This window comes from Numenius arquata, chromosome 5, assembly GCF_964106895.1.
Source record: "Numenius arquata chromosome 5, bNumArq3.hap1.1, whole genome shotgun sequence".
Classification (NCBI taxonomy): Eukaryota; Metazoa; Chordata; class Aves; order Charadriiformes; family Scolopacidae; genus Numenius; species Numenius arquata.
Window position 1 is genome coordinate 7,205,475 of NC_133580.1, and position 15,877 is coordinate 7,221,351.

General features: G+C 44.2%; 1 protein-coding gene across 1 annotated transcript; it reads left to right on the top strand.

Moving 5' to 3' along the window:
• The first annotated feature begins 12,022 nt into the window (after nt 1–12,022).
• SLITRK2 (SLIT and NTRK like family member 2) lies at nt 12,023–14,596 on the top strand. The gene has a single exon (XM_074147457.1). The coding sequence runs from the start codon at nt 12,023–12,025 to the stop codon at nt 14,594–14,596; it is 2,574 nt and encodes an 857-aa protein (XP_074003558.1).
• The last annotated feature ends 1,281 nt before the right edge of the window (nt 14,597–15,877 follow it).

The following is a 15,877-nucleotide window of genomic DNA, read 5'->3' on the forward strand; positions in this document are numbered from 1 at the left end:
ATCCCAATTAAAGTGTCGGCTGCTATTCAGCATCAGCAAAGATAGCACAAAGAATCCAAAAGAATCAGCCATTACGGCATATTTACAAAGGCAGCACAGAAATTCCTGTTGGTTAGGGAAAGCAAAGGAAAACACAAGTTATTTGAAGAAACACATATACATACATATTTGTACATATTTACACATGCAGAGCTCCATGCACACATATAGCACATAATGAAATTATATAAAAGGGAGGAAAAAAAACCCTTGCTCTGTAGGTCATTCTCTTGAATCTTTTGTCTGCATGAAAATAAGCAGAACTACAGCTGAAGCTGCAGTATTTGGCTGTTGAAACAGTATCTTCTTGCTGGAAGTAAAAAGTGTTAAAAATAAATACATTTTCAAAGACCATTTTTTTCACGGGTGTCCGTAACAACTCATCTAATATGCACAGCACACAGAAACCCTGACCTTATGCTGATGTCAGCCTGGAGTAACCTCTCATGCCTCTAAAGGAATTTCTGTGCTGAGATCAGGATCCAGCCCGATGCCGACCGGGTCATACCCTGCAGCAGTGCCAGGCACAGATCTCCTACTGACATCTCTGGAGGTTCTGCATCGGTGCCAGTGGCAGTCCGTTAAATTCAGGTCAAGTCACCTGAAATGCTCCAGCTTCCTTGTTTCCCAAATGCCTACCAGTTACTATATTTTTATCAGAAAGAATGAGAGAGACAGAGAGAGTTCCCTGCCAAAGGTTATCTCCAAGTTCATACTGTGTGTCCTTACGCTGCCACATCCAATAAATCGTTAACGCCATCTGTTCCAAGCAGGCTTCCCTGGGACTGGTTTTGTGGGGCCAGGACGAATGTGTGCAGGCTGCTGCAATATGGAGGACAAGCTGGGCTGGCACCACAGCTCTTTATGGACATGGCCAGCCTTCAAATGCTTGTCAAATGATCTTCCAAAGTTCAGCTTTCAACTGCTACTGTTGTTTTCAAGAACAAAAGAGACACAGGCGATCGACATCTGCTCAGCAAGAGCAAAGCTCATGCAGTGAGCACCTCACCAAACTCCTCTGTGCTGGCTTGAACCATCCCAGGGCTCCTGGACTAGCTGGATGTCCATGCACACACCATCTGCCACCCACTGGGGCGGGGTGGGGGGGATGCACTGTAATGTTGTGGCCTCCCAGCAGTGGAGGTGAAGGTCATTTCTGACTCCTCTTATTTGAGAGGAAATTCATTCCCAAAAGCTAATACAAGACATTGATAAAGTCGCCTTAAGCCCTCAAAGATCAGTCTCAATCTCCTATGCAACAGCTGGCACGGGAGCACAATACAAGGGAACAAACCGGTACATAGCCCATGCTCTTGTGCTCGGGACAGTGATGGACTTCACACCCTTTCAACTCTCTGTAAAACCAGATGACCCAGGCTAGCAGCAGCAGGATGCCACCCTGAAGCATCATTATTTTATAGCTTCCATTTATTTTTTGGAATATCAAAATTTATGACAATCACTAAAGCAGATTGATTAAAATCTAAGCATAAACCCTCCACGATAGAGAAGTTGTTTTGCTGTCATCCCAAGGAAGCATCTATTTGCAAAGTACACGGCAATATCAAAGAGCTCTCTATTGATTAAACTTTGAAAATAAAATTGCACCACTTATCATATGCTGTTTGCAAAAATGCCAATCATTATAATACTCACATAAGCATACTGTGTCTTCCCCCTGAACTCGTTAAATTTATTACTGAGACTCTATCCTGAGCTGCCTACATGTGGAAAAAATATCTTTCAGATAACACATTAACATTCATAACCAGTATTTAAAGCTGTGCATGGTGCCATCTAAAAAGATAAGGGTCTTGTCAGCATATCCAGCATAAGCTTCATTTCAGGGGATGGAGGAAGGAAGTGGCAACACTCTACTTCAGCTATTTTAAATGACACCAGCAAGAAGCCTGACATACAAGTTGTCAATCTAATTGCATCTATCTTTCAGAGATAGGTGCATCTTTCACTTCCACATTCAGTTTAAAAAATAGTGAAATTCTCAGTACATCATTGTAAACTACCTGGCAAGTACTATCATTCTGCTGGTGCATACAGCATCCCACACAATTATAATTCTAGATCTAAACCTTAAAATTACAAAAGCTTTTAAGGTATGGAACAAAAATGATACGACCACTTTCCCACAGGTATACTCACACTCTACCAAAGAAAGAAACAGATAAGCAAAACAAGAGGTAACAATACAACAATGAGGGCTTGGACCATGACTCATGTTATTAGATGTTCCCACAGTAAAAAACACCAATAATAATAAGTACAAAAGTTGATGTTAAAAAGGGCAAAAAACAACAACTAAAAATGCTTTTTGGGGGAGAAATTTGTAGATGCAATGCATCTGCCTTTGAGCACAATTCTACTGCAGATACAGTGTAAGTTGTGATTTGCAAAATAAGACCCATGGGCTGTTGACATTAAAGTGCTCTGTAAAAAGAACAGGTATTTGTATTAGTAAAAAAAAATATATTATCAAAACTAAACAAGCAGTTACCATAAGGAAAGAGAGGCTTCAGAAAACCTCAACAGCTCTAAAAAAGAAAGTCCTGCAATGCTTATACTTGAGATGCTCAGGACCACTGACCAGTTCATAGCCAAATAGCTATAAAGCAATGATCTCATCCCTGTGTAATTTTAAGTGCATTGGTATCACCAGCTAGAAATAATAAAGTTAAACACTTCTATCTGCAAAAGCAACAACAAGATTTCTAGTTCAAAAGCTCAAATGCTAACCAGTGTAGTAGTTGTAAAGCAAAAATACTCTGGAGCAAATATGTGGGCAAATAACTGATTTTGCCCACAGTTCTCAAGATTCCAAGCCAGAGTTGATTACCAAAGCTGACTAAGCTGTCCTCTTCTCCTACCAGCTTCACTTGCTGCTCAGTCATGAAGTGGATATTAAAATATCCTGCTGTGCAAAGGATTTTATTGATCTACAGGAAAAAGACTGCTAGATGGTAAAAAAAGATGCCATAAAAATAACGGGCAGTTATTCATAAATTATATGATTTGTAATGGAAAGAAATTCTGCAAGTGTTACGGAAAACATAAACACACTTTAGAGCAAGGCCAAACGCTCATTCCCTCTTGCCAAAGCTGTTCCATTCCACATGGAATCTAATGGACTAGAAAGACACCACACAAGAAACAAGATCCCCCATGAGTGGTGGTTAGGACACACACTTATCTACTGACTGTTCAACAGATTGGGATGTCCCCTGGCATCCCCTGGCATTTAGGCTAGAAGGGAGATGACTAAATACCTTCAGCATCCTGGACCACCATGTCTTCAATACAAAGCAGAAGTATTACCGTAACTTCTTCCCTTCCTGTTGTCCTTTCAGTTAATGCGCCATGTTTGGAGCACCCCTGCTTTGCTTTGAAATGAGTCTATCAAGACAGAGATGGCTCTGAGGATGCCCAGGAAAACAACTTCAAACCCAGGCAAACTGTGACGTTAAAAACTGAGATATCAAATGATTTTAAGCACCATCAGAATTTGATCATTATCAATAGGGGAGGAGATTCAGAGTATGCCTATTTTCTACCTGAGCACCTGAATCTCACCATAAAATGTCATATTAGATACTCAAGATTTGTGTGTGTTTGTGTATAACTCCCCAGAGTAGAAGTCAGCTGAAATCCTGGCCCCATGAAGTCAAAGAGAGACTTGTCAGCGGCTGAAGTCTAGGTCAGGATTTTATGTATGTTTGTATTGTGCTTTGTGCAATAACAACTCGGGGAGATACTTCAGATGCCAAATAAATTTTAAGGTTTCCCTGTAGTTTGGAATTCTTTATTCTAAGTGATTCTCCCCAACATATTAATGCAACCGCTATTCCCATAAGTCCTAATTCTCTCATCAATTTCTTTTCATACCACTTTGAGTTATACATCACACTTCAAAGTCACTATTTGTAACTGCCTAGCCTCCACAAAAAGAAATATTATAGGGTATTTTTCCGGTAAATGATTACTGCTCAGAGACAGAAAAGTTTCTGGCTAAAGTGATGTGGAAAGCAGGGAGTATTTTTCTTTAGTCAAAAAAATAAGTCCTTATTTCTCAGAGATTTAACTTTTCTATCCTTGGAAAACCAGAACAGAAACTGTTTCTTCCTAAAAGCTAGATCACTGTTCTTTTTTTTCTTTTTCCCTGATTTATTATACCCCCTTTCCAAAGATAAACTGCTTGCTTTTTCAGTGTAACTTCTTTCCTGTCGACTCAAGGTGGCTTCTTGGCCTGCACTGTGTTGAGTGACTAGCCATAAACCAGCTTCACCTCTGACACCAGAAACCACCATCTCAGTCCCACAACCTCTTTTGCACCTATGTAACTTCACACAGTAAAGAACTCACATTGAGCCTATGCAGACACAAGACCTTGAAACAGCCCTACAAATAATGGTGCGTGTCTGATCTGAAATGAAAACATTTTCAAACCATGGGGCTATTCCAATCCATTATTACTTGATATTGCAGGAACCTGCAAACAACAAGTCAAATGCTTAAGAGCACATCCCCCTCCCTGCTCCTGACAGGCAGTTGGGTGAGTGGCCAAAACACAAATTGACAGTTTTGAGGCAAACTGTGATGTAGATTTTTCTGATAGATAACAGTGGATGAGGCCAGGAGCCTCACTTTTGCTGAAGAAGTGGGAAACTAAAATCTCTAATGGTCACCGTCTTTCATCAAATCTGGTTCAAAATATTTGTAAAAGGAGAGGTCCTTGACTGACAGCCAAACGTATACACATACATAAAGCACAGTTACATTTCTGTTAGAAACCAGGTGAAAAACACAAAAGCCAATAACTGCCCCAAATTTTTATTCAGTCAGCAACTGTTCACAAATATCTCATGGAATGCATTTAATGGAAGGAATTCTTGTGAACTCATGGAGTCTGAAAAATTACTGATTTTTTTTTCTATTCATCTCATTTTTTTCTGGAGCAAAACCAGAAATATGTGACCCCTGTGCAAAATGACAACTCAATGACATGGCTCTCATTCTGAATGTGGAATATGAAATGCTCACCGTGAACTGCTCAAAAATAATCCTCAGGCCATGATTATTCATAGAAATTATTTGGTGAGTAATTTCAATTAAATAAATTCAAGGAATTGAGAAAAAGAGGCTAAACTAATAGAATGTTTTATTTATGATGAATAATTCATTTGGAGGAACTTCCCCCCCACACCGTTGCAGAAAGCCAGCTCAAAGCATAGGGCATTGGAGTTCCACTTAAGCCCTGTTTTGAGGTCTTAATTGGGGGCTTTCACGATGAATCACTCTGGGCTGGCCCTCTGCCCAGGACAGAATTTCACCCATTGCTCTTGCTCCTCACATATTGCTAGATATGTCATTAGCACAGTGGGATTTGGATCCTTTCAACTTTACTGCCATAAAAATAATGATACGGAGAGATTTCATTATGTTACTTTTACCACCAATAAATAAAGGGAAGAAACCTCTCACATCAACTCACCAGACTTTCAACAGTGAACATCCATCATACCCATACACCAACTGCATTATGCAAATATGAGCCCCATTACTAAGGCATGTCCATTCAGTAAAGCAAGAAGACCTGATAATTTCAACAAGACTCTCTGAAGGACTGAGAACACTCGTGTGCACTCGTGCTTGCATGATGGGACATTTCCAGTTAAAACATTCACAATATGTAACACACAGATTATGACTCTGAGGAAATTTGAAAAATTGCACTTATAAATGTTAGTGGGAAATATTACTGTAGACATTCACCCATTTGAAATGGAAGGAACAATAAATCCTTTGCTGTTTTAAGGATGGAAAAAATTTTTTTTGTTCTTGATGCTCAGCAATGTCATCACAGAATATCTATCATCAGGAATATTCATCTCGCTGTTCCTATCACAGAAAAAGACTCACTGACATGATGAAACAAAGCACTTCCAAAAATATTTAACCCACTCAATAAGAGCTAAGCACATGCTTTTAAGTTAAACATTTGTTCAAAGATCTGGTCCAAACTCCACTGAAATCAGTAAAAGTCCTTCCACTGGCACCAAAGGGCTTTGGATCAGACAAACTGCTGAACAGGATGTAGACATCCATAAATATCAACTGTCTTGCAGTACTTTGCTGGATCCTATGCTAAAAGGTGGGGGTGGGTGTGGGTATGAAAGGAGGGGAGGCATTTTTTTCCATGCAAAGAAGAAAAAAAACTTGGGCTAAAGCTAAAATAAAGTGCATTGTTAATTACTTAGTGGGAAGTCGGTCATTATCCCCAGTGCACCTGCTGCCTGGGATGCTTTCTGACAGACATCTTCTATATCACATTTCCTGCTGACTCCAATATTACTGGTATTATAACTCACAAATTCACTACTTATTTTTAAGAAAGTTAGGATTCCACATTAATGATACAAAAAATTCAGAAAATTGTAGTTTTACTGCTGTGTTTTGCACCACCAGTGCAAAATCATGCTGTGCTGTTACAAAACACATTGCCCCAGATATACTGAAAGAAATCATGGGGAAGTCTCTTTGCAAAAAAATTATCTTGAAATTAGATAATGGGTCTCAGCAATGTGCACCCTTGGCCAGGATCTGCGTCCTTGCAGGAAGCAGCAGCTGAGGGAAGAATTACAAAGCATGTTGATTTTAAGTCATAGCTCATTAAAGTCTTTTATGTATACAGTAGGTAGTCACGAAGTGTCAGTAAACAATATTCTGAAGCAGCCCATGGCTCTTCAGATGCTTGAATGGTTGGGGGAAATGGAGCTAAAAAATGCATCTGGAAACCAAGGAAATTCATTACAGGTAACAGCAAAGGCCATTACTGGCTGCCAGCAAACAGCAGCTCAGTAGATACCACACATTCAGAAGCCACTGTCACTCAGGGCCCCTTTGCCCACAGACTGGCACATCCACCACCTCTCATTCCATGGAGACTTTGTCACAAACATCTCTCCTCTGCCTCTCTTGGGCATGCATCGCACCAGCTCGCTGTTGCTGGGCAGCACGGGTGAGCGGGGATGGACGCCAGGGCCATCGCAGAGCTTGCCAGTTCCTTCTTCCCTGTCTTTCATGCTCACCCTCCTTCACTCATCCCTTGCCCATCCCTTGCCCAAAGAAAGAGAATGAAAGCCAGAGCCTCCTCTTTCACTGTCTCCTTTACAGCATACTTCCCAGTGCTGCTGGATGAGATAAAACCTTGGATTACAAGTAACAATTATTTTGCATACTGCTCACTGCTAAATCTGGAAACTGTTTATTTCCTTAATAATTACTTTTAAGTGAGGCACAAAAATATCCCTCTTACAGTACAGGAAAGATTCCAAAAATGTACATACTCACGGAGGGAGAATGTCTCTGGCTACAAATAGGCACACATACACACACGGGCATACAGAGAAATATTCCTTTGGAAAGCAAGAATATAGGGTACTTGTTGAATAGTAATGATAATTATCTCAGAGCCCCAAAAACTGACACGGAGTATGTGTCTCACATTATGCAGTTCAGGATCCCAGGATGAGGAACACATGAGATCACTAAATAGCTACGTTTACAAATTCCTATTGTTTCACCACATCAGTCATCGTGTTTTGTTCACAAAAATCAATATTGGCATCTATTTATACTACACGAATAAATCCCTCCTTACCCACCACCAGCACCCAGCCAACCTTGATAGTTTCTAATTATCAATAAAACTTGAATCTTGCCCTCCATCCAATTCACAGATATTTTTGCTTAGTTTCTTGCTGCATTCCTTTCTTTATTCCATGAGACTTAGTGGATATGTTTGTTCCTTCTTCATTTACATACAGAGAAACAGAAACCAATAAACTGATAAGTAAAGATGCATAAGTAGTGTTCAGCATCCATCTGCAGATACAAGGTGGAGAGAGAAAATGATCTCCACGTTTCCAGACTTACTCTGCTCCTTGATATTTACTGTCGCAGAAGGACAACAGCATGATGTGCACTAGGCAGGAGGGGTAATGATCTGTGCCAAATTTTATGTGCTTATGCTTCATGCCATGGTCTGACTTTTATTTTTTCCTGCCAGCAGATAGATAAAGTGGTGGCTTTAGGACCATGCAGGAGCCAAGAGCTGCTCTGGTTTATGTACCAGCATAGGACTAACACAGACTATTTGAAGTTGGGTAAGGCTGGTATCAGGCAAGTATTTAGTTCATACTTGCTCTGCAGCAGTCTGGGAGTGTCCCCATGGGAAACAGGTATGGGATAATTAAGGGCACTTAAGCCAGCAGACAAGGATATTACAAGGATAAAAATTTCAAACTGAAGGTAGCCAGATGCAGAGTTGTAGAGAAAGCACATTTTTTTACCTGTGGGAGATGAAAGCTAGTGGAACAATTTATCAAACATTATGGCAGATTTTCATCATAGGCAATTGCTAAAATACATCTGGATATGTTATTGGGTTTTCGGTTTTTTGTTTTTCTTTTTCTTAGGAAGTATGATCTAGTTTAAGCAGGAATTAATTCCAATTTAGCTGATGGCCTAGGTTATGCAAGATCCAAAAGCCACAATGGTTCCATTAAGCCTTATAATCTATGTTTAGATTAAGTTTATGAATCTGTACTCAGTCTTCGTAACTTTGCTCCAAAAAGGAGGATGAGGGAACACAGCAAAATATTTGGGAAAAAAAAAGAAACCTTCACAATGCTTACAAATCAAGCGTAGCAATGAGTTTTCCCAAACCCTCGTAGGCTGCTGTGTCAACCTGCCTCCTGGCCTTCCATTCCTGGAGGCTCCCAGATAGTCACAGCCCGAAAATGTTCCCGCATTCAACACACAAAATAAAAACAGGTGCGGAAAAAAAGCTGATCTTTTATACTCTGTGTTTTTAATTGAAGGGATTAAAAAACACTTCGGGCATGCTGAGAAATCATGACTTTGTTCCTAAATAAAAAGCTGTAGCTATTTTTTTTTTTAAATCCTTGTTCCTCCTCCTACAGCAGTGGTTATTATATGCATGCATTTGCAGTGTAATAGAATCAGTATCATCTCTGTGTCGTATTACTGTTGCAATCCCCTAACATGCTGTTCCTTCCATCCCACATGAATCTGGTAATTACTGCTGAGGCATGCCATGCGTACACTTTCCCTTCCCAGGCAGCATCAGCAGTTACCACAAACACATTTCCTACATACTAGTAAACACAGGCAAGTGGGACAGTGCACGCTGCCCCATGAGCCAATTCCAGGACATGATCCTTGCTCACCAGAAACCAAACCATCACTGAAGCTCACGGACACAAAACAAATGTACGCTGTGAGATGAGAGAAAAATGCAATGGACTTATTTCTGCCTTCAGCTTTTGCTGTGTGTTGGGGCCAGCCCTGTGAGTGCTGGCACCACTGTGCCGGGCTGCTCAGGTGAGACACGCTGGAGGTAGGTTACAGGAACGTGTGTGTGCCCCTGCGTGTGTGTGTCAGTGTGGGCAGGTGTGGGTATGAACACGCTCCCTTCAGAAAAGCAAAACAAAGAATCAACCCGGGTCTACTTTTAACTTCTCTTTTTAGGCTCATGCCCCTAGACTGTCTTAGAAAGGCCTGAAAATAAGATTTGCTATGTTCTGTAGCTAGTCCAGTTTTGCTCCCCAATCACCATATTCTAATGTTTAAAGCAGAAAACAAGCAGAAAATCTCACAAAAAATAATCTGTCTGTTGGTGTACTTGTGTGTAAAACCCCAGATCTGCTACATATATCTTTCCTGATCTTAGCAATTTTTGCTCCTGAATTCAGCTGGATAAAGAGAGTTAGAAATGGAGCAGCTCTGAGTGCATTTCAGAATCCAAATCTTGCTGAAGTTCGTGCAGCACCACACGAAAAGCATGCTCCAGTGTGGGAAGCTCCTGCTTTTTCTACAACCTCTCCAAATTTTAGGTAGGGAAGTTGCAGCTTCTCCAATCCCGAATGCAAACTCCAGCACTATTTCCTGCCCAGCAGCACTGCAAAGGCATCTGTGCTGGCTGCTGTAGGATGCTACCTTTTCCCATCTCAAAACCCTGTAAGAACAGAAAATCCATTTCTGCTGCTCCTAAAATGGGGCTCTGATACCTAATGGCTAAAGAATAACACATGATGACAGTACCACTTTCACCAAGTCCAGCACTCTTTTGGCAGCAAACCTCTATGTTCTAAAGCCTAAGTGAAGCTTGTATAGTTCCCGATAAAAATCCGGTAATAATGCACCCTGCCATACTAGCACTTTAAAAATTCATTGTGAAGTGTCTTTTTATTTTCCCACTGTGAACTCAAAGTTTTACCTTCCAGATAGAGATCAAGAGCAGCGATCCTTTCCCACCAAACAGACCTGTGCCCAGTGCGTGGTGCTTAAGCGAGGTCACAATAACCCTCATCCAACATCTTTCTCTTTCTAAATGCTGCCAAATGCTACACCACAACACCGCAATTTGGCAGCGGGACCAGTCTAGCCAGTGTGAACGATGGCGTTAGATGGAGTTTTAGCTGCTCGGCACTCGGGTGAGGTTTCCGGAGCGTGCAGGGATGCAGGCACACGACTGCCATTACCTGCCAGCCCAGTTTGGTGGAAGGGGATGAACTTCCCTGAACGTGTAGAAAACGCCAACGCGCCGGAGAGAGCTCGGCACGACAATTTGGGGAAAGGAGTTGCTGCAGCCGGCATGGGGGATAGATGTTGATGCCAGATCCGGGTTTTGCAGCACCCCTGCTCCGAGAGCCAGATTGTGCGTGTGCGGTGCGTGTGTGTGTGTGTGTGGTGTGTGTGGTGTGTGTGTGGTGTGTGTGTGGTGTGTGTGTGTGTGGCGTGTGTGCGCGCTTGTCGGCTGGCTTCTGCCGAAGAAGCTGCTTGACTTGCTCTCGATTTTGAGGGCACGGATTTAGGGACTCGGGGACAGAAAATCCTCCGGACCCAGGTAAATCCGCTTGTTACCTTGTTCCACTCCCCGGCTCCGGGTCCCCGCGCTGTCCTGGGCGCGGCGCGGCCGCAGGTGCTGTCAGAGCCGCTCCGGCGATGAGCAGCCGAGCCGGGCGCGGAGCCGGCTGCGAGAGCCACCGGGAGGTGGGGGGACGGAGGAGGGGGGGGGGGACAGAGGGGACGGGGGGGCTGGGAAAAACGTGTCCCCCCCGCCCCCGGCGTGACGTCAGCGCGGCTCCGTGCGGGGCAGCCGGCAAAAGCCCCGCTCCGCGCCGCGCCCCGCGCAGAGCCGCCCGCGCTCCCGCAGCGGCGCAGCCGCCGCCGCTCCTCGCCCCCCGCCCGGCCCAACTTCCCCGCCGAGCCGCGGCCGGGACGGGACGGGACGGGACGGGACGGGACGGGACGGGACGGCGGCTCCTCGCCGGGCTACTCCTGAGGCGTGAGGCGGGCGATGCCTCTCGCCGCCGGGCGCCTGGCTCCCGGGGCGCGGCGGCGGCGCTCGGCGGCGGCCCCTGCCCCTGCTGCCCCCTCGGGCGCCCCGAGAGCAGGTACGAGCCGAGGAGTGCGGGGGGAACGGGGAGCGCGGTTCGGAGGCGCCCTGCTGCCGGGAGGCGGGCAGGGAGGGTTTGCCATCATTTATTGTGCAACACCCGGTTGCTGACGGTGAGCGGGAGCCGGGAGCGGGGGCTGCCCCGCGCCGGGAGGGGAGGGAGCCGCTCTGCCGGCGGCCGCCGAGGGGTCGGGCGGGAGGCGGCGCTGGGAGCCCCGGTTTTCTGAGAGCTCCTCGACGGGGCTTCCCCCTACAGCAGCTCCGCAGGCGTTTTCCGAGAGGGACAGGAGGGGCGGAGGAGGGGGGGATTTAAGAGGAGTTTTACAAGTGGCTGCCTTGCCACCCCCCTGCCCCCCAAGCTTGCAACCTGCTTTGCCTCCCCTTGCAGCCTCTGCTCCTGGCCGTTTTCACTGGGGAATTCTTTCTCTCCTTACCTGTCTCAAAAGGTTTGACTGTAGGTACTGAAGCGGGGATCGACGGCGCATAAAGATGCTGAAGGGTGTTTGGTTGCTCAGTTTGTTAACAGTGGCTGGGATCTCGCGGACAGAGAGTCGCAAACCTGCCAAAGACATTTGCAGCAAGAGCCGCTGCCCTTGTGAGGAGAAGGAAAACGTGCTGAACATTAATTGTGAAAACAAAGGATTTACAACCGTCAGCCTCCTCCTGCCACCACCATCCAAGATCTACCAGCTGTTCCTCAATGGGAACGCGCTGACCCGCCTGTTCCCCAATGAGTTCGTCAACTACTCCAATGCTGTGACCCTCCACTTGGGCAACAACGACATGCAGGAGATCCGCACAGGGGCCTTCAGCGGCCTCCGCACCCTCAAGAGGCTGCACCTCAATAACAACAAGCTGGAAGTGCTGAAGGAGGACACGTTCCTGGGCTTGGAGAGTCTGGAGTACCTGCAGGCCGATTACAATTACATCAGTGCCATCGAGGCAGGGGCCTTCAGCAAGCTAAACAAGCTCAAGGTGCTGATTCTCAATGACAACCTCCTGCTGTCCCTGCCCAGCAATGTCTTCCGCTTCGTGCTCCTCACTCACCTGGACCTACGGGGCAACCGTCTGAAGATGATGCCTTTTGCTGGTGTGCTGGAGCACATTGGAGGCATCATGGAAATCCAGCTGGAGGAAAATCCTTGGAACTGCACCTGCGACTTGCTGCCACTCAAGGCCTGGCTAGACACCATCACCGTGTTTGTGGGCGAGATAGTCTGCGAAACCCCCTTCAGGCTTCATGGGAAAGATGTGACCCAGCTCACCAGGCAAGATCTCTGCCCTAGGAAAAGCTCCAGTGATTCAAACCAGAGGGAAAAACACCCAGTGCTCACAGACCCACACATCTCAAGGCTGTCACCCACAGCCAACTCTGCCATCAACCCCACCAGAGCTCCAAAAGCCAGCCGGCCACCCAAAACCAGGAACCGCCCCACACCCCGTGTCACTGTGTCAAAAGACAGACAAATATTCGGACCTATCATGGTTTACCAGACAAAATCTCCTGTGCCCATCACCTGCCCAGCTGGCTGCATCTGTACTTCACAGAGCTCAGACAACGGCTTGAATGTGAACTGCCAAGAGAAAAAGATAAGTAACATCTCCGATCTCCACCCTAGGCCGACCAGTCCAAAGAAACTTTACCTTACCAGTAACTATCTTCAAGTCATTTATAGAACCGATCTCGTAGAGTACAGCTCTCTGGATTTGTTACACCTAGGAAATAACAGAATTGCAGTGATACAAGAAGGTGCCTTTACAAACCTCACAAGTTTACGTAGACTTTATCTTAATGGCAACTACCTTGAGATTCTGTACCCATCTATGTTTGCTGGGCTGCACAGCCTGCAATATCTCTACCTAGAGTACAATGTCATTAAGGAGATCCTGCCACGCACCTTTGATGCTCTGAGTAATCTTCATCTATTATTTCTCAATAACAACCTGCTCAGATCCTTGCCTGACAACGTCTTCGGCGGCACTTCCCTCACCAGACTCAACCTTAGAAACAACCATTTCTCACACCTGCCCGTGAGAGGAGTCTTGGACCAGCTCTCGGCTCTCATTCAGATAGACCTCCAGGAGAACCCTTGGGACTGCACATGTGACATCCTGGGGCTGAGGAACTGGATAGAGCAAGTCACTAACCAGAACAACCAGCAGTCAAATCCCCCCGTAGTTATCAATGAAGTCATATGCGAGTCTCCTGCCAAGCACTCTGGAGAGCATCTGAAATTCCTGAGCAAAGAAGCCATCTGCCCAGAGAACCCCAACTTGTCAGATTCTTCTCTCCTCTCCATGAATCAGAACACAGATACACCCCATCTCCTTGGTGTCTCGCCCAGCTCCTATCCAGAAATACACACTGAAGTTCCGCTGTCTGTCTTAATTTTAGGCTTGCTGGTTGTGTTTATTTTGTCAGTCTGTTTTGGGGCAGGCCTATTTGTCTTTGTCCTTAAGCGCCGGAAGGGAGTGCAAAGCATGCCCAGCAGCGCAAACAACTTAGATATAAGTTCATTTCAGCTCCAGTATGGGTCTTACAACACTGAGACCCACGATAAAACTGAAGGACATGTTTATAACTACATTCCCCCTCCTGTTGGACAGATGTGCCAAAACCCGATCTACATGCAAAAGGAAGGGGATCCAGTTGCCTATTACAGGAATCTCCATGAGTTTAGCTATAGCAATCTTGACCACAAAAAGGAAGACCCCACCAGTCTTGCATTTACAATCAGTGCAGCTGAATTACTGGAAAAGCAATCCTCGCCAAGGGAACCAGAGCTTCTGTATCAAAATATTGCAGAAAGGGTCAAGGAACTCCCCGCCGGAGGATTAGTTCATTATAACTTTTGCACCTTACCCAAAAGGCAGTTTGCCCCTTCATACGAATCAAGACGCCAAAACCAGGACAGGATAAATAAAACTGTTTTATATGGAACTCCCAGGAAATATTTTGCAGAACAGTCTAAACCCGAGCACCCTTTACTCCAAGGAAAGCTACAAACAGAACCAGACTACCTCGAAGTTCTGGAAAAACAAACTGCAATCAGTCAGCTGTGAGGGGGGAGGTGGGAGATAAAATTTTTAAATGAGCTCAGCATCACATTTGATTCAGTCTGAACTCAGTGCTGATGTCATCTGTCGCATTCCCAACATTTCCACTTTTTAAATTAGAGAGGGAGTGAGAGAGAAATGGAACCCTTACGGCATAGCAGGGATATGGTGTTGCTTTTGCAACGTTCCCTTTAAGTTATTTCTATATCTCTCTCCTTTTGACCCTTCTGTAGGAACTGTCACTGCAAATGTATGTTTCTGTAATAGATCTTGCATAATTCTTTTTAATTTGAAAGGAAATGAGGAAGGGGGGTCTTTGGGTTTTCTGTTGTTTTTTTTTCTTTTCATTTCAAAGTGGAAACTTAATGTATTATGTAGAAGATCTCCAAAGATCTTTTTCCTGGACTATGACTTTCTTTTGTAAATAATAATATACAGTACTGCTGTTTCAATTACCAAGTATAGCCACTGGGCGTCACTTTTTTGTGTTAAAGTGCCTTTGCACTTTAAGTACATTATTACTTAATTGTTGCTCTTAGCTTTGATAAATTGAACCTATTTTAATGTGTTGTATTTTTGAAATTAAAAAAAAATTGTAAAATAGATCTATATGTCAGCTGCATTAAATCAGAAGGTTTGATTTATAGGAAAGCTGCCCTTTAAATGAATCTAGTTCTAGGACCTTACAGACTCAAATGTAAATTATTGGGGTATTTTTTCCCTCTAGGTTTGTTTAGAGTGATTCACTGAGAGGATTTAGCAATGGACTAGAGGTTATCAAATGCCTCAGCTGGGAGTAACAGCTCATTAATAAAAGACATTTAACACAATATCATAGTGAACTGAACAATTAATGTCCTTCTTAATACATGGCATTGCAGCTCTAACAGTAATGTTCAGTGGTTTAAGATTATTTTCATACTTTAGAGAACATTACTCATATTTTATGCATTAAATTAGGTATTTTTATACATTTTATGACAGAGTTTATATTTGTAACTTTTTTGGACTGCAATTAACATGCCCTTTTCCTGCCAGATACATATTTTCTTTGTAAGCAGGGACACCAGCAGGGGTCATCCCACACCTCATTAAATTTATTAATAGTACAGGCAAATGAACCAATGCCAAAGGTAAAATTTGAACCCGGGTCTCTGGAATCCTCCAAATCAAGGTAGCAGAAGTCAGTATGTGCGTCACACTAACTTTCAGTAGTCTGAACTATGTCAAATTTTCAGTCTCTAAAGCCAAAGTAATACTGCAATAATTCTAATCTACCAGAGAAAA